The sequence below is a fragment of the Salvelinus fontinalis genome, chromosome 17, assembly GCF_029448725.1.
Source record: "Salvelinus fontinalis isolate EN_2023a chromosome 17, ASM2944872v1, whole genome shotgun sequence".
Taxonomy (NCBI): Eukaryota; Metazoa; Chordata; class Actinopteri; order Salmoniformes; family Salmonidae; genus Salvelinus; species Salvelinus fontinalis.
Genome location: NC_074681.1, coordinates 19594359 through 19619304, shown reverse-complemented (window position 1 = coordinate 19619304; position 24946 = coordinate 19594359). Strand labels below are relative to the sequence as shown.

Here is a 24946-nt window from a genome sequence, read left to right as displayed (position 1 = left end):
CGCCTACATAGCCCGGTGCGGGTTATTCCACCTCCCCGCACTGGTCGGGCTACGGGGAGCATACAACCAGGTAAGGTTGGGCAGGCTCAGTGCTCAAGGGAGCCAGTACGCCTGCACGGTACGGTATTTCCGGCGCCACCTCCCCGCTCCAGCCCAGTACCACCAGTGCCTACACCACCCACCAGGCTTCCAGTGCGTATCCAGAGCCCTGTTCCTCCTCCACGCACTAGCCCTATGGTGTGTGTCTCCAGCCCAGTGCCTCCAGTCCCGGCGCCACGCACCAAGCCTCCTGTGCGTCTCCAGAGCCCTGTGCGCACTGTTCCTTCTCCCCGCACTCGCCCTGAGGTGCGTGCCCTCAGCCCGGTACCTCCAGGTCCGGTACCACGCACCAGGCCTATAGTGCGCATCGAGAGTCCAGTGTGCCCTGTTGTTGTTCCCCGCACTAGCCTGAAGGTGCGTGTCCTTAGCCCGGTACCTCCAGTTCCGGTACCACGCACCAGGCCTACAGTGCGTCTCAGCCGGCCAGAGTCTGCCGTCTGCCCAGCGGCGCCTGAACTGTCCGTCTGCCCAACGGCGCCTGAACTGTCCGTCTGCCGCATTAACTGCCCGTCTGTATTGAGCCTTCAAAGCCGCCCGTCGGTACTGAGCCTTCAAAGCCGCCTGTCTGTCATGAGCCTGCAAAGCCGCCCGTCTGCCATGAGCCTACAGAGCCGTCCGCCAGACAGGAGCCGCTAGAGCCTTCTGCCCGACAGGAGCATCTAGAGCCTTCCGCCCGACAGGAGCCGCCAGAGCCTTCCGCCCGACAGGAGCAGCCAGAGCCTTCCGCCAGACAGGAGCAGCCAGAGCCTTCCGCCAGACAGGAGCAGCCAGAGCCTTCCGCCAGACAGGATCAGCCAGAGCCTTCCGCCAGACAGGATCAGCCAGAGCCTTCCGCCAGACAGGATCAGCCAGAGCCGTCAGCGAGCCATGACCAGCCAGAGCCGTCAGCGAGCCATGACCAGCCAGAGCCGTCAGCGAGCCATGACCAGCCAGAGCCGTCAGCGAGCCATGACCAGCCAGAGCCGTCAGCGAGCCATGACCAGCCAGAGCCGTCAGCGAGCCATGACCAGCCAGAGCCGTCAGCGAGCCATGACCAGCCAGAGCCGTCAGCGAGCCATGACCAGCCAGAGCCGTCAGCGAGCCATGACCAGCAAGAGCCGTCAGCGAGCCATGACCAGCCAGAGCCATCATCCAGCCAGGATCCGTCATCCAGCCAGGATCCGCCAGCCAGCCATGATCCGTCAGCCAGCCAGGATCCGTCCCTCAGTCCGGAGCTGCCCCTTATCCTGGTGCTGCCCCTTATCCTGGTGCTGCCCCTTATCCTGGTGCTGCCCCTTATCCTGGTGCTGCCCCTTAGTCCGGTGCTGCCCCTTAGTCCGGTGCTGCCCCTTAGTCCGGTGTTGCCCCTTAGTCCGGTGCTGCCCCTTAGTCCAGTGGGGTTAATTTGGAGGGTGGCCATTTGGAGGAGGCTACGAAAACGGGTAGTGACTATGGTGGGGTGGGGACCACGACCAGCGCCAGAGCCGCCACCGTGGACAGACGCCCACCCAGACCCTCCCCTAGACTTTATGCTGGTGCGCCCGGAGTTCGCACCTTAAGGGGGGGGTTATGTCACGTTACTGACCTATTGTTCCTTTTTCTGTTATTTATTTAGTTGGTATGGGGTAGAGAAGAGTGAGGTTGTCTAGTTATGTCTATGGCTGCCTAGATTGGGTCTCAATCAGAGACAGCTGTCATTCATTGTCTCTGATTGGGAGCCATATTTAAGGCAGCCATAGGCAGTAGGCTTTTGTGGGTAGTTGTCTATGTTGAACGTTTGTTGCTTGTCTGTGCACTTACGTTATTTAGCTTCACGGTCGTTTGTTGTTTTGTTAGTTTGTATATAGTGAGGTCTGGGATGGAGGTTCACCTTCCAGCAGGACAATGGCCCTAAGCATACTGCTATAGCAACACTTGAGTGGTTTAAGGTAAACATTTAAATGTCTTGGAATGGCCTTGTCAAAGCCCAGACCTCAATACAATTGAGAATCTGTGGTATGATTTAAAATCAGCGGAACCCATCCAACTTGAAGGAGCTGGAGCAGTTTTGCCTTGAAGAATGGGTGTGCCAAGCTTATAGAGACATACCCCAAGGGACTTGCAGTTGTATTTGCTGCAAAAGGTGGCTCTACAAAGTATTGACTTTGGATGGTGAATAGTTATGCACGTTCAAGTTTTCTGTTCTTTTGTCTTATTTCTGGTTTGTTTCACAAGAAAAAATATTTTGCATCTTGAAAGTGGTAGGCATGTTGTGTAAATCAAATGATACAAACCCCCAAAAAGTCAATTTTAATTCCAGGTTGTAAGGCAAACAAATAGGAAAAATGACAAGGGGGTGAATACTTTCGCAAGCGACTGTATATGGTTCCTGTATGTCTGTTACAGAGGCTGACCATTCCCACCAGTTGTCCGCCTAGCTTCGCTGACCTGATGAAGAGATGCTGGCAGGCTGAACCAAAGGTGAGAGGGCAAAGGTCAGGGCTACCACTCTGATTGCCATATCTGGCCCTGGATACTCAAAATCCTGCGCACCCTTATAATTCTCCAGGGCCAGAGTTGGACAACGCAGCAGCTGGTACTGAACTTAGTAACCTGGGCTCTGAAGTCTGGCATACTATGAACTGTTACAGAAGCGTGAACTATCGATACAGTCCTAATGTGCGTAAATACTACAGTACTGTCCCCCAAAACACTACAGTAAACACTACAGTAAACACTACAGTAAATACTACAGTAAAGTCAGCAAAAACACTACAGTATATATTACAGTAAACACTACAGTAAACACTACAGTATATATTACAGTAAACACTACAGTATATATTACAGTAAACACTACTGTAAACACTACAGTAAATACTACAGTAAAGTCTGCAAAAACACTACAGTACATATGACAGTAAACGCTACAGTATATTTTACAGTAAACACTACAGTATATATTACAGTAAACACTGCAGTAAATATTATATTAAACACTACAGTAAATATTACAGTAAAGTCTGCAAAAACACTGCAGTAAATATTACAGTAAAGTCTGCAAAAACACGACAGTGAATAAATACTATAGTATTCCTACCACAGTACACTATAGTATTTTCTTAATGTGTACAATAGATTTTTTTTAGGCTTAGCTGAAGAATCTAAAAAGCTGCAGTTGCAGTGTTGACTTGATATCGTGTGTGTGTGTGGGTTTTTTCTAGGAGCGTCCGGTCTTTAAGCAGGTGTTGGGGACTCTGGAGACCATGTCTAATGACAGCAGACTACCAGACCAGTGTAACTCATTCCTACACAACAAGGACCAGTGGAGGTACGCAGTGTGCGTGCATGTGTGTGTGCAATGCAGGTGGTACAGTAAGCACAGTATGGATTGTTTAAACTACTACTTGCCCGAGCCTCCCCAGCTTCTCCTTCACCCAAATCCAGATGGCAGATGTTCTGAAAGAGCTGCAAAACCTGGACCCGTACAAATCAGCTGGGCTAGACAATCTGGACCCTCTCTTTCTAAAATTATCCGCCGCCATTGTTGCAACCCCTATTACCAGTATGTTCAACCTCTTTCGTATCGTCTGAGATCCCTAAAGATTGGAAAGCTGCCGCGGTCATCCCCCTCTTCAAAGGGGGTGACACTCTAGACCCAAACTGTTATAGACATATTTCCATCCTGCCCTGCCTTTCTAAAGTCTTCGAAAGCCAAGTTAATAAACAGATCATTGACCATTTCGAATCCCACCGTACCTTCTCGGCTGTGCAATCCGGTTTCTGAGCTGGTCGTAAGTGCACCTCAGCCACGCTCAAGGTTCTAAACGATATCATAACCGCCATCGATAAAAGACAGTACTGTGCAGCCGTCTTCATCGACCTGGCCAAGGCTTTCAACTCTGTCAATCACCATATTCTTATCGGCAGACTCAATAGCCTTGGTTTCTCAAATGACTGCCTCGCCTGGTTCACCAAATACTTTGCAGACAGAGTTCAGCGTGTCAAATCGTAGGGCCTGTTGTCCGGACCTCTGGCAGTCTCTATGGGGGTACCACAGGGTTAAATTCTCGGGCCGACTCTTTTCTCTGTATATATCAACGATGTCGCTCTTGCTGTTGGTGATTCCCTGATCCACCTCTACGCACACGACACCATTCTGTATACATCTGGCCCTTCTTTGGACACTGTGTAAACTTCTCTAGGGTAGGGGGCAGCATTTTCATGTTTGGATGAAAAGCATACCCAAATTCAACTGCCAGTTACTCATCCCCAGGTTATAAGATATGCATATTATTAGTAGATTTGGATAGAAAACACTCTGAAGTTTCTAAAACTGTTTGAATCATGTCTGTGAGTGTAACAGAACTTATTTAGCAGGCGAAACCCCAAGGACAAACCATTCAGATTTTTTTGTTGTTGAGGAAACTGTCTTTTCAATGTGTTTTCATTGGGATACCAGATTTCTAAGCGAATTGCTTGCAGTTCCTACGGCTTCCACTAGATGTCAACAGTCCTGAGAAATAGGTTGAGGTTATTCCTTTGTGTAATGAAGAAATACGGTCATCTTGAAGTCGAGGCACTCCAGGTGTCCTGGACATGCGCTTCAATCAAACAGAAGGCATGCAACATTTCGTTTTAATCCTGTATTGAACACATATCATCCCGTCTTCAATATATTGATTATTAACGTTAAAAAATACCTAAAGTTGTATTACAAAAGTAGTTTGACATTTTTTGGCAAAGTTTACAGGTAACCTTTGAGATATTTTGTCGTCACGTTTGAGCAAGTTGGAACCGGTGTTTTTCTGGATCAAACGCGCCAAATAAATGGACATTTTGGATATATATCGACGAAATTAATGGAACAAAAGGACCATTTGTGATGTTTATGGGACATATTGGAGTGCCAACAACAGAAGCTCGTCAAAGGTAAGGCATGAATTATATTTTTATTTCTGCGTTTTGTGTCGTGCCTGCAGGGTTGAAATGTTTTCTCTCTTTTGTTTACTATGGTGCTATGCTCAGATAATAGCATCGCATGCTTTCGCTGAAAAGCCTATTTGAATTCTGACATGTTGGCTGGATTCACAACCAGTGTAGTTTTAATTTGGTATCTTTCATGTGTGGTTTAATGAAAGTTTGATTTTATAGTAATTTTCATAATAATTAATTTTAATTTGGTGCTCTGCATTTTCTCAGGCTTTTTGCCAAGTGATACAGGTGCGTCTTGCCTAAACTCAGATTTTCGGATATAAATATGAACTTTACCGAACAAAAAATACATGTATTTTGTAACATGAAGTCCTATGAGTGTCATCTGATGAAGATTATCAAAGGTTAGTGATTCATTTTATCTCTATTTCTGCTTTTTGTTACTCCTCTCTTCAGCTGGAAAAATGGCTGTCTTTTTCTGTGACTTGGCGGATACCTACATAATCGTTTGGTGTGCTTTCGTCGTAAAACCTTTTTGAAATCGGACACTTCGGCTGGATTTACAACAAGTGTAGCTTTAAAATGGTGTAAAATACTTGTATGTTTGAGGAATTTAAATGATGGGATTTCTGTTGTTTTGAATTTAGCGCCCTGCAGTTTCACTGGCAGTTAACGAGGTGGGACGCTACCGTCCCACATACCCTAGAGAGGTTAACAACCTCCAAATGAGCGTCAATGTCATATAACACTCCTTCCGTGGCCTCCAACTGCTCTTAAATGCTAATAAAACCAAATGCATGCTTTTCAACCGTTCGCTGCCCGCACCCGCCCGCCTGACTAGCATCACTACTCTGGACAGTTCTGACCTATAATATGTGGACAACTACAAATACCTATGTGTCTGGCTAGACTGTAAACTCTCCTTCCAGACTCATATCCTGTTTGGCGCAGGCGTGCCGCTAGCGACCCACCTCGACAACATCCTGTGAAATTGCAGAGCTCCAAATTCAAATGACAGAAATAGTAATAATAAACATTAATTAAAATACAAGTCTTATACATCGGTTAAAAGATGAACTTCTTGTTAACTTCTTCTGGCTGCAAGCCCGAGGCCGGCCACAATTTGACAACAGCCACTTCAAGTGCAGGGCGTGAAATTCAAAATATATTTTTTTGAAATATTTTACTTTCACACATTAACCTGTCTAGGATCAGCGTGGCGCTAGCGGCACTCCCCCCCCCCCCCACTGAAAAACCAGTGCCGCGAAATTCAAAAAAAATATTTTTTTAAAATATTTAACTTTCACACATTAAAGTCCAATACAGCTAATGAAAGACACAGATCTTATGAATCCAGTCAACATTTCCGATTTTTAAAATGTTTTACAGGGAAGACACAATATGTAAAGATGTACATCTATTACCTAAAAACACATTAGCATAATCCACCATCTTTTATTTGTCCACCAACACCAGTAGCCATCACCAATTCGGCTAAACTAAGATATTTATAGCCCCTAACCAACAAAAAAACTCATTAGATGACAGTCTGATAACATATTTATGGTATGGGATAGGTTTTGTTAGAAAAAAGTGCATATTTCAGGTATATGGCATAGTTTACAATTGCACCCACCATCACAAATGGACTAGAATAATTACAATGAGCAACGTGTTTACCTAACTACTAATCATCAAACATTTCGTAAAAATACACAGCATACACGAATCGAAAGACACAGATCCTGTGAATACAGACAATATTTCAGATTTTCTAAGTGTCTTACAGCGAAAACACAATAAATCGTTATATTAGCTTAGCACATAGCAATTAGCAGCCCAGCATTGATTCTAGCCAAAGTGAGCGATAAAAGTCAACATCGCCAAAAGATATTAATTTTTTCACTAACCTTCTCAGAATTCTTCCGATGACACTCCTGTAACATCACATTACAACATGCATATACAGTTTGATCGAAAATGTTTATATTTAGCCACCAAAATCATGGTTAGACAATGTGAAATGTAGACAAGCTGGTAAAGAAAACGTCCTTGCGCCACTTAGACAGTGATCTACTCTTATACATAAATACTCATAAACGTGACTAAAAAATATAGGGTGGACAGGGATTGATAGACAATTTAATTCTTAATACAATTGCGTTATTACATTTTTTAATTTATCCTTACTTTTCAATACAGTTTGCGCCAAGCGAAGCTACGTCAAAAAACATGGCGTCCTAAGCCACTAAAATGTTTCGACAGAAACACGATTTATCATAATAAAAATGTCCTACCTTGAGCTGTTCTTCCATCAGTATCTTGGGCAAAGGATCCTTTCTTGGGAGAAATCGTCTTTTGGTGGAAAGCTGTCCTCTTGCCATGTGGAAATGTCAACTACGTTCGGGATGAACTGAAAAGCGTGCCCAACTTTTCACATCGTTGCAAAAATAAATGTCCCAAAATCGCACTAAACGGATATAAATTGCTATAAAACGCTTTAAATTAACTACTTTGTGATGTTTGTAACTCCTATAACGAGTGAAAAGATGACCGGAGAAATATAACAGGCTAAACTAACGCTTGGAACAGGAGAGGGTCGGTGTCTTCCACGCGCGTTACGCAGCAAGAAAAGACTTGCTAGCTAAAGGTTTTTTTCATTTGTAGGGCCTGTGAACGAGCAATCGAGCCCGTTGGAATCGTCATCACGTAAAGGCATCCAGGGGAAGACGTAAGAAGTGTCCGTATAGTCATAGCAACGACAGTGCCCGTTTAAATGACTTCAGAAAAGTGGCCAACGTTTCTCAAATCTGACTCCATGTCAGGGAAATTGCTGTAGAATGGGCTCTGTTCCACTTAGAGACAAAATTTCAACTCCTATAGAAACTATAGACTGTTTTCTATCCAATAATAATAATAATATGCATATTGTACGATCAAGGATTTTGTGGGAAGCCGTTTAAAAAATTAGCCACATTAGCATAAATAGTCTAAACAGCGCCCCCATCCCCAACAGGTTAACAAGTCCAATACAGCAAATGAAAGGTACACATCTTGTGAATCCAGCCAACATGTCCGATTTTTAAAAAATGTTTTACAGCGAAAACAGCACGTATATTTATGTTAGCTCACCACCAAATACAAAAAAGGACAGACATTTTTCACAGCACAGGTAGAATGCACAAAGCCAACCTAACTAACCAAGAACCAACCAAACTAACCAACAAACAACTTCATCAGATGACAGTCTTATAACATGTTATTCAATAAATCTATGTTTTGTTCGAAAAATGTGCATATTTCAGGTATAAATCATAGTTTACATTGCAGCTACAATCAGAAATTGCACCGAAAGCAGCCATAATAATTACAGACACCAACGTCAAATACCTAAATAATCATCATAAAACATTTTTGAAAAATACATAGTGTACAGCAAATGAAAGACAAGCATCTTGTGATTCCAGCCAATATTTCCGATTTATTAAGTGTTTTACAGCGAAAACACAATATAGCGTTATATTAGCTTACCACAATAGCCAGAAACACAAGCCATTCCCCAGTAGCAAAGGTTAGCGATCGTAACAAACCAGCAAAAGATATATAATTTTTGACTAACCTTGATAAGCTTCATCAGATGACAGTCCTATAACATCAGGTTATACATACACTTATGTTTTGTTCGAAAATGTGCATATTTAGAGCTGAAATCAGTGGTTATACATTGTGCTAATGTAGCATATTTTTCCCACAACATCCGGATATTTTTCTGACACTTTTTCTGACACACATATTCTGACCAAATAGCTATTCATAAACATAACTAAAAAATACATGTTGTATAGGAAATTATAGATACACTAGTTCTTAATGCAATCGCCGCGTTAGAATTCTAAAAATAACTTAATTACTACATACAGCTTAGGTAGGCGAGAGAGTACACAAAAGCTAGGCGCAAACGACTAGCACAACATGTTCAACAGATATATGAAATAGCATCATAAAATGGGTCCTACTTTTGTTGATCTTTCATCAGAATGTTGTACAAGGGGTCCTTTGTCCAGAACAATCGTTGTTTGGATTTAGAACGGCCTTTTTCCCTCTCGATTTAGCAAGCACACTTGCCAAATGGCGCTAATCTCTCCATGTCAACAAACGGAAGAGAACGGAACACGGCAAAACTCTCGAAAAAATTTCAATGATCTGATTAAACTATATTGAAAAAACATACTTTACGATGATATTGTCACATGTATCAAATAAAATCAAAGCCGGAGATAGTAGTCGCCTATAACGACAGCTTTTCAGAAGGCAATCCCCGGTTCCTTCTCGCGCCTTCCTGAAAACAGGAAATGGGTGACACGTCATTCCAAGAGAATTTATTCCACTTCAGACCAAGATAAACACTCCATTTCTTCTCTCACTACCTCTTGACATCTAGGGGAAGGTGTATGACGTGCATGTATACTAATACGTATCATGCCCATTTATAGGCAGGACCTAGAACAGAGCCTTGATTTCAGACTTTCCACTTCCTGGTCAGGAAGTTTGTGCCAAATGAGTTCTGTTTTAGTCACAGATATAATTAATACGGTTTTAGAAACTAGAGAATGTTTTCTATCCAATAGTAATAATAATATGCATATTGACGAGAAAGAATTGAGTACGAGGCCGTTTGAAATGGGCACCTTTTATCTGGCTACTCAATACTGCCCCTGCAGCCCAAACAGGTTAATCCAGCCGCTTTGTCAGATTTCAAAAAGGCTTTACGGCGAAAGCATAGCATGCGATTATCTGAGGACAGCGCCCCGCACTCAAAAGCATACAAACATTTTCCAACCAAGCAGAGGAGTCAACAGAAGTCAGAAATAGCATTATAAATATTCACTTACCTTTGATGATCTTCATCAGAATGCACTCCCAAGATTCCCAGTTCCACAATAAATGTTTGATTTGTTCGATAACGTCCATAATTTATGTCCAAATACCTCCTTTTTGTTCGTGCGTTTAGCCCAGAAATCCAAATGCTCAATGCACGATCGCTTAGTTCAGACGAAAAGTCAAAAAAGTAATATTACAGTTCGTAGAAACATGTCAAACGAAGTATAGAATCAATCTTTAGGATGTTTTTATCATAAATCTTCAATAATGTTCCAACCGGAGAATTCCTTTATCTTCAGAAATGCAATGGAACTCAAGCTAACTCTCACGTGAACGCGCATGGTCAGCTCATGGCATTCTGGGAGAGACCTTACTCAATCCCCTCTCATTCGCCCCCACTTCACAGTAGAAGCATCAAACAAGGTTCTAAAGACTGTGGACATCTAGTGGAAGCCATAGGAAGTGCAATATGACCCCATATATTCGATAGGCAAAGAGTTGAAAAACTACAAACCTCAGATTTCCCACTTCTTGGTTGGATATCTTCTCAAGTTTTCGCCTGCCATATGAGTTCTGTTATACTCACAGACATCATTCAAACAGTTTTTAAAACTTCAGAGTGTTTTCCATCCAAATATACTAATAATATGCATATCCTAGCATCTGGGCCTGAGTAGCAGGCAGTTTACTCTGGGCACGCTTTTCATCCAAACGTGAAAATGCTGCCCCCATCCCAAACAAGTTAACAATTTTAGAAGCTTCAGAGTGCTTTAGATCCAATGCTACCAAGTATATGCATATCCTAGCTTCTGGGCCTGAGTAACAGGCAGTCTACTTTGGGCACGTCATTCATCCGAATTTCCGAATGCTGCCCCCTGTCACTAAAAAGATATCAAACATCTCCAATCCAAAATCAAATCTAGAATTGGCTTTCTACTTCACAACAAAGCCTCCTTCACTCACGCCGCCAAACTTACCACAGTAGAACTGACTATCCTACCGATCCTTCGACTTCGGCGATGTCATCTACAAAATAGCTTCCAATACTCTACTCAGCAAACTGGATGCAGTCTATCACAGAGCCATCTGTTTTGTTACCAAAGCCCCATATACCACCCACCACTGCAACCTGTATGCTCTAGTCGGCTGGCCCTCGCTACATATTTGTCGCCAAACCCACTGGATCCAGGTCATCTATAAGTCTATGCTAGGTAAAGCTCCGCTATATCTCAGCTCACTGGTCACGAGAACAACACCGGCCCGTAGCCCGCGCTCCAGCAGGTATATCTCACTGGTCATCCCCAAAGCCAACACCTGCTTTGGCCGTCTTTCGTTCCAGTTCTCTGTTGCCAGTGACTGGAACGAATTGCAAAAATCGCTGAAGCTGGAGACTTACATTTCCCTCACTAACTTTAAACATCCGATATCTGAGCAGCTAACCGATCGCTGCAGCTGTACATAGTCCATCTGTAAATAGCCCACCCAATCCACCTACCTCATCCCCATATTGGATTTTATTTACTTTTATGCTCTTTTGCACACCAGTTTCACTACTTGCACATCATCATCTGCTCATCTATCACTCCACTACTATGGCCTATTTATTGCCTTACCTCCTCACGCCATTTGCACACACTGTATATAGACTTTCTTTTTTTCTATTGTGTTATTGACTGTACGCTTCTTCCATGTATAACTCTTTAACTATATCTTGGCCAGGTCACAGTTGTAAATGAGAACTTGTTCTCAACTAGCCTACCTGGTTAAATAAAGGTTAAATAAAAAAAAACAGACACAGGACAGAGAGCAGGGCTCACTGTATACACTCACAACCTAACAAGAGGCCCCAGTGTGTGTGTGTGTGTGTGTGTGTGTGTGTGTGTGTGTGTGTGTGTGTGTGTGTGTGTGTGTGTGTGTGTGTGTGTGTGTGTGTGTGTGTGTGTGTGTGTGTGTGTGTGTGTGTGTGTGTGTGTCTCAGGAGAGAAGTTGAATGCATGACCCTGCTGGCTCGTTGGCTTTAGTCTATAATAAGACTCTCTGGAAACCTCTACTTAGCCTGTTTCCACCAGAGACCAAGGGAGGAGGGGGGTAGACAGAGAGCGGCAGGAAGAAGAAAGAGTTCACATAAGAAGCATATAGGGGGGAGCTAGAAGTCAAGTATGGGAAAAAGAGGGAAGGGGGGCACTATTTAGACAGGACACAAAATGTAGAGGAAAATAAAACACTGATGAAGAGAGAATAGAGAAGAGGGAGGAGAGAAAGGAGGAAGAGGGTGACAGATTCTGTTCGTGTTTGACATGAGTGTGGCAATATCATCAATTATGAGAGAAGAATAGAGAATGAGTGGAAAGATCTGGGTGCGAGAGGGGGAGGGAGAGGGTGGAGGAGGGAGAGAGTGGGGGGAGAGAGTTGGGGAGAGAGAAGTGGAGGGATAGGTTAAGGGGAGAGAGTTGGGGGAGGAGGGGGATATGGCCTATTTATTGCCTACCTCCTCATGCCTTTTGCACACAATGTATATAGACTCATTTTTTCCCCTACTGTGTTATTGACTTGTTTATTGTTTACTCCATGTGTAACTCCAGTGTGTCTCTTCACACTGCTATGCTTTATCTTGGCCAGGTCGCAGTTGTAAATGAGAACTTGTTCTCAACTAGCCTACCTGGTTAAATAAAGGTGAAATAAAAAAATAAAAAAATAAAAGATAGTGGGGGAGGGAAAGGGGGAGGGAGAGAGTGGGGGAGAGAGTTGGGAGGAGAGAGGGGGAGAGCGAGAGTGTGGGAGAGAGAGGGGGTAGAGGGTGGGGGAGAGCAAGGGTGGGGGAGAGCGAGGAAGAGAGAGGGGGAAGTAGAGAGCAGGGGAAGGGAGAGAGAGGGGGAGGGAAGTATTTTATCAAATTTTAAAAACATTACAATACATTCACAGATTTCACAACACACTTTGTGCCCCTAGGCCCCTACTCCACCACTACCACATGTCTGTAGTACTAACTCCATGTGTATGTACAGTGGGGCAAAAAAGTAATTAGTCAGCCACCAATTGTGCAAGTTCTCCCACTTAAAAAGATGAGAGAGGCCTGTCATTTTCATCATAGGTACACTTCAACTATGACAGACAAAATGAGAAAGAAAAATCCAGAAAATCACATTGTAGGATTTTTCATGAATTTTTTTGCAAATTATGGTGCAAATAAATTCATGAAATTCACTCAATCCCCTCTCATTCGCCCCCACTTCACAGTAGAAGCATCAAACAAGGTTCTAAAGACTGTGGACATCTAGTGGAAGCCATAGGAAGTGCAATATGACCCCATAGACACTGTATATTCGATAGGCAAAGAGTTGAAAAACTACAAACCTGCATTCAACATGTCAATGCCTCTCATAAATATTAGTAGTGATGAAGTTAATCTCTCCTCCACTTTGAGCCAGGAGAGATTGACATGCATATAATTCATATTAGCTCTCTGTGTACATCCAAGGGCCAGCCGTGCTGCCCTGTTTTGAGCCATTGCAATTTTCCTAAGTCCTTTTTTGTGGCACCTGACCATACAACTGAACTGAAGGGAGGGAGTGGGGAAGGGAGAGTGGGGGGGGGGGGGGATAGGAGTGGGGGAGACAAGTGGGAAGGGAGGGAGAGAGTGGAGGTGAGCGGGAGAGTGTGGAGAGAGGAGGAGGAAGAGAGTGGGAGGGAGAGATGGTGGGAGAGGTTAGAGAGAGAGAGGGGGTGAGAGAGGGGTTGGAGACTGTGGGAGGGAGAGAGTGGGGGAGAGGGAGAGGGAGGGAGACAAATGGGAAGGGAGGGAGAGAGTGGGGAAGAGAGAGAGGGGGAAGGAGAGAGAGATTGAGAGAGAGAGGAGAAAAGAGTGGGGGGAGAGTAGTAGGATGAAAGTGGGGGGAGGGACAGAGAAGGGGAGGGACGGGGAGGGAGAGAGAGTGGGGGGAGGGGGAGGGAGGGAGAGAGGAAGAGAGGGAGAAGAGTTGGAGACAGTGGGAGGGAGAGATAGTGGGGGTTGTCATTGGAGGAAGGTTTACAGATGGGAAATGTTGTGAGGAGGGCTTTAAGAGGCTGAGAGAAGTAGGAATAGGAGACGAGCAGTGCGATTGGGGTTCGGAGAGAGGGAGAAGTTTGAAGAGAGGGAGAAGTTTGAAGAGAGGGAGAAGTTTGAAGAGAGGGAGAAGTTTGAAGAGAGGGAGAAGTTTGAAGAGAGGGAGAAGTTTGAAGAGAGGGAGAAGTTTGAAGAGAGGGAGAAGTTTGAAGAAAGGGAGAAGTTTGAAGAAAGGGATAGTTGGAAGAGTTTAGGGAGAGGGGGAGGGAGATATGTCCATGCGTCAGATGTCTGTATATTTAGGTGTTGTGTGTGTGTGTTCCATTATATAATTTCATATCACAGACTAAACAGTGCCCCGTAGTGGAATAAACCGCCAGCACTAGATAGAGAGCGACCTAATGCCAGAACCGGACAAGAACCTGACATCCTCAGCACACAGGAGGACAAACACCTGCCTGGAGGTGACCGCATTCCCTCTCCCCCATGCCCCCCTAGGCACAACTATGACAACAAAAACGGGTCACAACTCCTGCAGCTCTGTCGCACACTGGGTATGTACATAGTCAAAGTTCGGCTTAAAGGGGACTCCTATGGTAGGTACACCGACAGCTCATCTCTTGGCAGTAGTACTGTAGACTACTTTATCACTGACCTCAACCCAGAGTCTCTCAGAACATTCATAGTCAGCCCACTGACACCCCTATCAGATCACAACAAAATCACAGTCATCTTGAACAGAGCAATACTCAATCATGAGGCATCAAAGCCAAAGGAACTGAGTAATATAAACAAATGCTATAGATGGAAAGAATGCAGTGTGGAAACCTACCAAAAAACTATTAGGCAACAACAAATTCATTCACTTTTAGACAACTTACTGGACAAAACATACCACTGTAATAGTGAAGGTGTAAACTTGGAAGTAGAACATCTGAACAGTATATATCTGACCTCTCAGCTTCCCTATCAATTAAAAAATGTCTAACAGAAAACCGAAGAAAATTAACAACAATGACAAATGGTTTGATGAAGAATGCAAAAACCTGAGAAGGAAATTGAGAAACCTGTCCAACCAAAAACATAGAGACCCAGAAAACCTGAGTCTATGCCTTGAATATGGTGAATCACTAAAACAATACAGAAGTACAATACGGGAAAAAGAAGGAACAGCACATCAGAAATCAGCTCAATGTAATTGAAGAAACCATAGACTCTAACCACTTCTGGGAAAATTGAAAAACACTAAACAAACAACAACACGTAGAGTTATCTATTCAAAATGGAGATGTATGGGTAAGCCACTTCTCCAATCTTTTTGTCTCTATACCAAAGATAAACAGCAAAAACATATACATGATCAAATACAAATCTTAGAATCAACTAGTAAAGACTAACAGAACACACTGGATTCTCCAATTACCTTGAATGAACTACAGGACAAAATAAAAACCCTCCAACCCAAAAAGGCCTGTGGTGTTTATGGTATCCTAAATGAAATGATAAAATATATAGACCACAAATTCCAATTGGCTATACTTAAACTCTTTAACATCATCCTTAGCTCTGGCATCTTCCCCAATATTTGGAACCAAGAACTGATCACCCCAATCCACAAAAGTTGAGACAAATTTGACCCCAATTACTACTGTGGGATATGCGTCTACAGCAACCTTGGGAAAATCCTCTGCGTTATCATTAACAGCAGACTTGTACATTTCCTCAGTGAAAACAATGTACTGCGCAAATGTCAAATTGGCTTTTTACCAAATTATTGTACGACAGACCACATATTCACCCTGCACACCTTAATTGACAAACAAACAAACCAAAATAAAGGCAAAGTCTTCTCATGTTTTGTTGATTTAAAAAAAGCCTTTGACTCAATTTGGCATGTGGGTCTGCTATACAAATTGATGGAAAGTGGTGTTGGTGGAAAAACATACAACATTATAAAGTTCATGTACACAAACAACAAGTCTGCGGTTCAAATTGGCAAAAAACACACACATTTCTTTCCACAGGGCCGTGGAGGGAAAAAGGGATAAAGTCCCACCCTCTTCAACATCTATATCAACAAATTGGCGCGGGCACTAGAACAGTCTGCAGCACCCGGGCTCACCCTACTAGAATCTGAAGTCAAATGTCTACTGTTTGCTGATGATCTCATGCTTCTGTCACCAACCAAGGAGGGCCTACAGCAGAACCTAGATCTTCTGCACAGGTTCTGCATGACCTGGGCCCTGACAGTAAATCTCAATAAGACAAAAATAATGGTGTTCCAAAAAAGGTCCAGTCGCCAGGACCACAAATACAAATTCCATCTAGGACACCATTGCCCTAGAGCACACAAACAATTATACATAACTTGGCCTAAACATCAGCGCCACAGGTAACTTCCACAAAGCTGTGAATGATCTCAGAAACACGGCAAGAAGGGCATTCATTCTATGCCATCAAAAGGAACATCAAATTCGACATACCGATTAGGTACTTGAATCAGTTATAGAACCCATTGCCCTTTATGGTTGTGAGATTTGTGGTCCGCTCACCAACCATGAATTTACAAAATGTGACAAACACGAAATTGAGACTCTGCATGCAGAATTCTTCACAAATATGCTCTGTGTACAACGTAGAACACAAAATAATGCATTCAGAGCAGAATTAGGCCGATAGCCACTAAGAGCTGTTAAATTCTACAACCACCTAAAAGGAAGCGATTCCCAAACCTTCCATAACAAAGCCATCACCTACAGAGAGATGAACCTGGAGAAAAGTCCACTAAGCAATCTGTTCCTGGAGCTCTGTTCACAAACAGACCCCACAGAGCTCCAGGACAGCAACACAATTAGACCCAACCAAATCATGAGAAAACAAAAAGAGAATTACTTGACACATTGGAAAGAATTCACAAAAAAACAGTGCAAACTAGAATGCTATTTGGCCCCAAACAGAGAGTACACATTGGCAGCATACCTGATCACTGTGACTGACCCAAACTTAAGGAAAGCTTTGACTATGTACAGACTCAGTGTGCGTAGCCTTGCTTTTGAAAATGGCTGCCGTAGGCAGACATGACTCTCAAGAGAAGACAAGCTATGTGCACACTGCCCACAAAATGAGGTGGAAACTGAGCTGCACTTCCTAACTTTCTGCCCAATGTATGACCATATTAGAGGTGCATATTTCCTTCAGATTACACAGACCCTCAAAGAATTCAAAAACAATCCCAATTTTGGTAAACTCCCATATCCACTGGGTGAAATACCAGTGTGCAATCATATCAGCAAAAGTTGTGACCTGTTGTCACAAGAAAAGGGCAGGCAGTTAAGAACAAACACCATTGTAAATACAACCCATATTTACGTTTATTTATTTTTCCTTTTGTACCCTAACCATTTGCACATCGTTACAGCACTGTATATATACAGTTGAAGTCGGAAGTTTACATACACCTCAGCCAAATTACATTTAAACTCAGTTTTTCACAATTCATGGCATTTAATCCTAGTAAAAATGCCCTGTTTTAGGTCAGTTCGGATCACCACTTTATTTTAAGAATGTGAAATGTCAGAATAATAGTAGAGAGAATTATTTATTTCAGCTTTTATTTCTTTCATCACATTTCCAGTGGGTCAGAAGTTTACATACACTCAATTAGTATTTGGTAGCATTGCCTTTAAAATGTTTAACTTGGGTCAAATGTTTTGGGTAGCCTTCCACAAGCTTCCTACAATAAGTTGGGTGAATATTGGCCCATTCCTCTTGACAGAGCTGGTGTAACTGAGTCAGGTTTGTAGGCCTTGCTCACACACGCTTTTTCAGTTCTGCCCACAAATGTTCTATAGGCTTGAGGTCAGGGCTTTGTAATGGCCACTCCAATACCTTGACTTTGTTGTCCTTAAAACCTGTTTGGGCTGCAAGCTGAATATTGAAAAAACTGGAAAATATGTGCACATTTTCAAACGGCCTCCTAAGAAACTTTTTATTTTACAATATGCATATATTTACTACTGTTGGATAGATAACAGTCTATAGTTTCTAAAAAGGTTTGAATTGTTTCTCTAAGTCGAACAGAAATATTTTTACAGCCATTTTCCCAGCCGAATTGAGATTTCCAAAATGCGATGTGTCTCTTTAAGACCTTGTCTATAAAAGGTCATTAGACTTAGGACCGTAGAAACACGTCACACGCCTTCATCAGGCTGTAATGCGGAAGTGAGAATTGAAAGCAGTCGAATATCTCGTCCATGGACTGAATAACACACCTTCTTGTGAGACCTGCGCAGTTAAAAAAAATTTCCGGGCGCGAAGCATAATTTGGTCTCGGCTACTGGAAGAAGGTCGATAACGGTGAATATGATCTCTGACTTCGATATTATTTGATACATGTCACAAAATCATCCTAAAGTATGTTTTTTCAATATACTTTAATTATATTATTGCAATTTATTCTGGACTTTAGATGTCATGCGACGGAAGAATTTTTTGAAGAAAGACAGATTAGCGCCGCAATGCTATTGTGCTTGCTTACCAAAGAGGGAAATAGTTCGTTCTGGAACCCAACTAAAGACTCTACTGGACAATGGACCCCGTTACAACATTCTGATGGAATATCAACAAAGATAAGGACCCAATTTGGGATGCTTTTTCATATATCTGTCGAACTGTTGTATGCTAACTCTGCTAACTGTGCTAGGCTAGCGCTTGACTTATGCTAGTGCTGCCTTATGCTAGCTTATGTTGTTAGCTAATATAACGATATATTGTGTTTTCGCTGTAAAACACTTAAAAAATCGGAAATATTGGCTTTATTCACACGATATCTGTCTTTCATTAGCTATCCACCATATGTTTTTCTGAAATGTTTTATGAGGTGTAATTAGTAGTCGACGTTGGTGTATGTATTTTCTCTGGCTACTCCCGTCTGGATTCAGACTGTAGTTATGTGGTAGCATTTATGGTAGCATCAATGTAAAACTGATTTATAGCTAAAATATGCACTTTTTATGAACAAAACATAGATTTATTGTGTAACATGTTATATGACTGTCATCTGAGGTAGTTTTTTCTGGGTTCTTTAGGTTGGTTTTAGTTTATTTCGGTTGGCTTGTGCATGCTTCTTGAATCATAATTCATACATCATAATCATATTCATACGTGTCTGTCCACTTTTGTATTTGGTGGTGAGCTAACATAAATATATGTGGTGTTTTCTCTGTAAAACATTTAAAAAATCGGACATGTTGGCTGGATTGACAAGATGTTTATCTTTCAAATGCTGTATTGGACTTGTTAATGTGTGAAAGTTAAATATTTAAAAAAAATATATTTTCAATTTCGCGCCCTGCAGCTGTTGTCATTTTCGTTCCGATTTCGGGCTTGCACCCCAAACAGGTTAAGCCATTTTGCCACAACTTTGGGAGTATGCTTGGGGTCATTGTCCATTTGGAAGACCCATTTGTGACCAAGCTTTAACTTCCTGACTGATGTCTTGAGATGTTGCTTCAATATATCCACATAATTTTCCTCCCTCATGATGCCATCTAATTTGTGAAGTGCAACAGACCCTCCTGCAGCAAATCACCCCCACAGCATGATGCTGCCACCCCCGTGCTTCACGGTTGGGATGGTGTTCTTTGGCTTGCAAGCTTCCCCCTTTTTCCTTCAAACATAGCAATGGTCATTATGGCCGAACAGTTCTATTTTTGTTTCATCAGACCAGAGGACATTTCTTCAAAAAGTACCATCTTTGTCCCCATGTGCAGTTGCAAATCGTAGTCTGGCTTTTTTATGGTGGTTTTCGAGCAGTGGCATCTTCCTTGCTGACCGGTTGATATAAGACTTGTTATATGTCGATATAGGACTTGTTTTACAGTGGATATAGACACTTTTGTACCTGTTTCCTCCAGCATCTTCACAAAGTCATTTGCTGTTGTTCTGGGATTAATTTTCACTTTCGCACCAAAGTACGTTCATCTCTAGGAGACTGAACGCGTCTCTTTCCTGAGCGGTATGACGGCTGCGTGGTCCCATGGTGTTTATACTTGCGTACTATTGTTTGTACAGATGAACGTGGTACCTTCAGGCATTTGGAAATTGATCCCAAGGATGAACCAGACTTGTGGAGGTCTACAATTTTTTTTTCTGATGTCTTGTCAAGCAAACAGGCACTGAGGTTGAAGGTAGGCCTTGAAATACATCCACAGGTACACCACCAATTGACTCAAATTATGTCAATCAGAATCTTCTAAAGCCATGCCATTAGTTTCTACAATGTTACAAGCTGTTTAAAGGTACAGTCAACGTATGTACACTTCTGACCCACTGGAATTGTGATTCAGTGAATTTTATGTGAAATAATCTGTCTGTAAACAATTGTTGGGAATATTACTTGTGTCATGCACGAAGTAGATGTCCTAACCAACTTGCCAAAACTATAGTTTGTTAACAAGAAATTTGTGGAGTGGTTGAAAAACGAGTTTTAATGACTCCAACCTAAGTGTATGTAAACTTCCGACTTCAACTGTATGTTTCCCATGCCAATAAAGCCCTTTGAATTGACTTGAATTTAGAGCTCTAGATAATGTAAGGGAATAGACAATGGGCATAATATAACAGTAGCTCTCCTCTCTGTAGGTGTGAGATAGATGTCACGTTGGAGAGGTTGCGGAGGCTGGAGAGAGACCTGGGCACTAAAGAGAAGGAGCTGGAGGAGAGAGAGCAAAGACTGAAACTGTGGGAGGAGAGACTGAGGGAGAGGTCCAATGTGACACCTGTGAGTAGCCTACATGTTTGGCCGGGTTTCAAAGACCACACTGCTTCATTCATGTACGTGTTCTATTTGTTTTACAACCTTATTTGAGATGAAATATTAGAAAGAGTCACGTTGTAGAGTATCAAGCCCGTCACTCCCCCGTCTCCATCCCCATATTTCTTTCTCTCTTTCAGTTCTTCTCCCCTATAGCATCAGGCATCAGTTCGGAGTCATTCTTCCACTCTCAGTCTCAGGAGTCCAACAGCGCCAAGATATCCTGCCTCATCCGAACCCTCAGCAATGGAGAGAAGGACAGGGGAATGGAGGGAGGGATGGACAGGGGAAGGGAGGGAGGGATGGACAGGGGAATGGAGGGAGGGATGGACAGGGGAATAGAGGGAGGGATGGACAGGGGAATGGAGGGAGGGATGGACAGGGGAATAGAGGGAGGGATGGACAGGGGAATAGGGGGGTTCCAGTCCATGCTTAGAGGCTTATCAAGCAGTCTTGGGGAGGCAGCTGGGGATGGAGGGTTAGAGGTAACCTGGGGAGAGAGAGAGAAGGAGAGGGAGTTTGAGGGAGGGATAGTTGGGGGGTGTCTGGCGCTAGGTGAGGGGGGGCGTTTACAGATCATGCTAAAGGGGTTCCAGGGTGGGATTGGAGAGGTAGAGGGGGAGACTGAGAGGGAGGAGAGGGGTTGGGGGGAGAGTGGGAGACAAGAGGGATCGAGGGAGCGAATGAAGGAGGAGAAGATTGTGAAGGGGGGGAGTATGGAGGGAGGGAGGCTACAGTCCATGTTTAGGGAGCTGAGTGGGGGCAGTTTGTTTGGGGACATGCTGTCTTTAGTTGATATTGATGGGGTAGAGGGGGTAGGTGACATGGACATGAACAAGGGTGAGATAGGTGACCTGGGGGTGGTAGTGGTCAGGGGTGATAGGGCTGGGGTCATAAGTCATAAGGTCAGGAGTGAGTTGGGGGTCAGAGGTCAGGGGCTGAGGTCAGGAGTACAGATGAGCATGTGGACAACATCCAATCAGAACTCTTCTAAGACTTGCAGCGTGCGACAGGGAACCAAAATCAATATGGCCGCCACTGCTGCGGCATTAGACATGAACGTGGTGGAGCTGAGCTGGTCTGACCACGACAGTGACTAGGAGAACACACAAACACACAGCGGTACTTGGAAGGTACACACACACACAATTTTGTTTTTGTTACATAATTATTTTATTTTTTAATTTAAGCCAAATTTATCCACCCCCAGTTGTGAGGACTTTAGGGGATAATAGTGAAGAATTGTCAGCAGTGTGGATTTCCTCCTGCTAACTGTCATGTTGTTCTGGTGTATTGAAGCCTTTAAAGTGGTATGCAACTGATGTGCCATATTAACAAGTGTTACATAGACCAGAGAGCAGTTTGTGGAGGCTAGGACAAGTCAGGGTACCATCCAATGTTCTATGCTTTTAGACCATTGATACAGTTCATTCGTTCAAAAACTAAACTTTGAATTCAATTTATGGATTCTTACTGTGATCAAATGGATTCTTACTGTGATCAAATGGATTCTTACTGTGATCAAATGGATTCTTACTGTGATCAAATGGATTCTTACTGTGATCACATGGATTCTTACTGTGATCAAATGGATTCTTACTGTGATCAAATGGATCCTTACTGTGATCAAATGGATTCTTACTGTGATCAAATGTGTAAAATTATTTTGCAGCTCCCTTCTCTTTATATATTGTATTGTTTTTCAATAAATTCAGATAAATACTGATATTTTCATTTAAGTAATATGACAAACATTTTTTATTTTCATATAGCTTTCAGGTGCTAAAACAATACCATACAAATGTCTTTATACTGTATTTCAGCATCAAACCTGGTTTGAGAGATTATGTAGTAACACTTTTTACCTAAAGTAACTTCTCTCACACTGAGCAACATAATGAGGAAAAGACACAGCCCACGAACAACTAATGAAATAACTACCTCACTCTGTTCCAACGTCTCCAAAATCCCTTAAACCAACAAAGGAGCAGGCCCCTCATCCTTCTTCACCTAATTTCTCCTGCCTACCCTGACAGCTCACTCACACACTGACCAGCAGTGCCACCCCGGGTACCCCAGCTAGTACCAACTTGGCTGGTCTCTCTGCTGCCCTCCCTCCTCACCCCCTAACACCTATCCCTTACCTCTACACACTGACCAGCAGTGCCACCCCGGCCAGTACCAATTTAGCTGGTCTCTCTCTGGTCTCGAGGCTGAAGGTCCAGCCATAAGTGGTTCCTCTCAGCTTGGTCTTGTACAGAGGAAGCTCATAGATATTATGCATTGTCTTTTGTTTGGTACAGCTTGTACTGAGATTACTGGCATAGAGGGGGTTAACTCCTTCAGACGGGCCTCAGTGATCACCCCACTCTGAGTGTGCAATCTCTCACCTGGGGGAGAAAGAGGGGAGGGAAAGGAGGGTGAAGTTAATGAAGATAAATGAACTAGGAAGTATGTGTTCATGAGAAGGGGAGAGAATGGAGTGTATACTGTACCTTCCATGTATGGTCTGTATTTATGCTCCCTCTCTGGCAGGCTGGTTGAACTCCTTAAACTTCTTAGTCACGTTCACAGTCAAGTTCATCTTATCCAACGGCTCGCACGTTCTTTCGAGCCAGAGACTGCATTACCGCTGGAGGGAGAGGGGGTAGTTGAGGAGATCATTCCACTGAACAGAGAATACCAAGAGACAGTTACAACATAAGTTGGTGATGTAATTAGAACTGGATTGTCATGTTGTTTATAAGTGTGTGTGTGTTACCTGTGAGGACGGCCAGACCACACTGAGCAGAGCCAGGTCCTGAGTCTAGCTGTCCAGCTGTCCAGCTCTCTACCGCCTAGCAACACAGAATTACACACACAGCGCATAGCAACACCGATAAACTGTTACACATGTCTCACAGACAGCACAACAGCACATCACTACACCTGGTAAACACACACACAGAGCATAGCAACAGAGCCTCAAACATTTTAAGGCCCAGTGAAGTCAAAAACATGATTTTCATGGGTTTTATATACACTGAACAAAAATGTAAATACAACATGTAAAGTGTTGGTCCCATGTTTCATGAGCTGAAATCCGAGAAATGTTCCATACACACAAAAAGCTTATTTATCTTAAATTTTGTACACAAATTTGTTTACATCTCTGTTAGTGAGCATTTCTCCTTTGCCAAGATAATCCATCCCCTTGACAGATGTGGCATATCAAGAAGATGATTAAACATCATGATCATTACACAGGTGAACCTTGTGCTGGGGAAGGTAAAAGTCCACTCTAAAATGTGTCACACAACAACATGGTTTGCTTATGTCAACATTGTGAATAGAGTGCCCCATGGTGGGGCTATTATTTATGTAACCTTTATTTAACCAGGCAAGTCAGTTAAAATAACAAATTCTTATTTACAATGACGGCCTACCGGGGAACAGTTGGTTAACTGCCTTGATCAGGGGCAGAACGACAGATTTTTACCTTGTCAGCTCAGTGATTCAATCCAACACCCTTTCAGTTACTGGCCCAAAGCTCTAACCACTAGGCTACCTGCCGCCCCAGGGTTATGGTATGGGCAAGAATAAGCTTGCAAAAATTGCATTTTATTGATGGCAATTTGAATACACAGAGATACCGTCACGTGATCCTGAGGTCCATTGTCTTGCCATTCATCAGACGTGATGCATTTCTGTATTCCCAGTCATGTGAAATCTATAGATTAGGGCCTTATGCATTTTTATCAATTGACTGATTTCCTCATATGAACTGTTTTATATAAACTGTACCTCAGTAAATGTTTGAAATTGTCGCATGTTGCGTTTATATTTTTGTTCATTATAGATTTCCACACTGAGGTTGGAGTAATACTGTGAAATTTGATAATGATGATGCCCTTTTAGAGCTGTAAGAGTGGTTGCCTTCTTTGGCCTACCTAGTGACATCGCCAGTATGGTAAATTAGTTAATTATTAATTAAGAAGGAAAGTTCCAAACCTCTCTGCCAATCACAGCTGGTTTTCCCTTCCACACTCAGACAACTCCCAGACAGTACTAGAAAAATGATTGCTTGAGAAATTGCTAAGAAGCTATTATTATTTTTTTTTTAATCTACCAATGAAATTGTAAACTATCACAGTAAGGTAGTTGATTGTTACCCAGAAATGATTTGATATTGCGGAAAAAAACGTCTGCCTTGGACCTATAAGCTCTACTTGGTT

At 42.9% G+C, this 24946-nt stretch overlaps 1 protein-coding gene and 1 long non-coding RNA gene across 2 annotated transcripts in view; one reads left to right on the top strand and one right to left on the bottom strand.

Moving 5' to 3' along the window:
• The window catches only part of LOC129814543 (mitogen-activated protein kinase kinase kinase 20-like), a gene marked incomplete at its 3' end in the record, with an annotated part of 35833 nt that extends 14817 nt beyond the window's left edge, over positions 1–21016 (top strand). The window contains exons 8-11 of the mRNA XM_055867719.1: positions 2464–2538; positions 3282–3388; positions 20561–20699; positions 20873–21016. Of these exons, the coding sequence (XP_055723694.1) occupies positions 2464–2538; positions 3282–3388; positions 20561–20699; positions 20873–21016 (465 nt within the window). The remainder of the gene's footprint in view (positions 1–2463; positions 2539–3281; positions 3389–20560; positions 20700–20872) is intronic.
• Positions 21017–21798: 782 nt separating this feature from the next.
• Positions 21799–24740, bottom strand: LOC129813916 (uncharacterized). The gene is made up of 3 exons (XR_008753210.1): positions 23494–24740; positions 23228–23364; positions 21799–23122 (listed from the first exon to the last, which is right to left on the bottom strand). It is a non-coding gene; the product is annotated as an uncharacterized LOC129813916 (long non-coding RNA).
• Between the last annotated feature and the right edge of the window lie 206 nt (positions 24741–24946).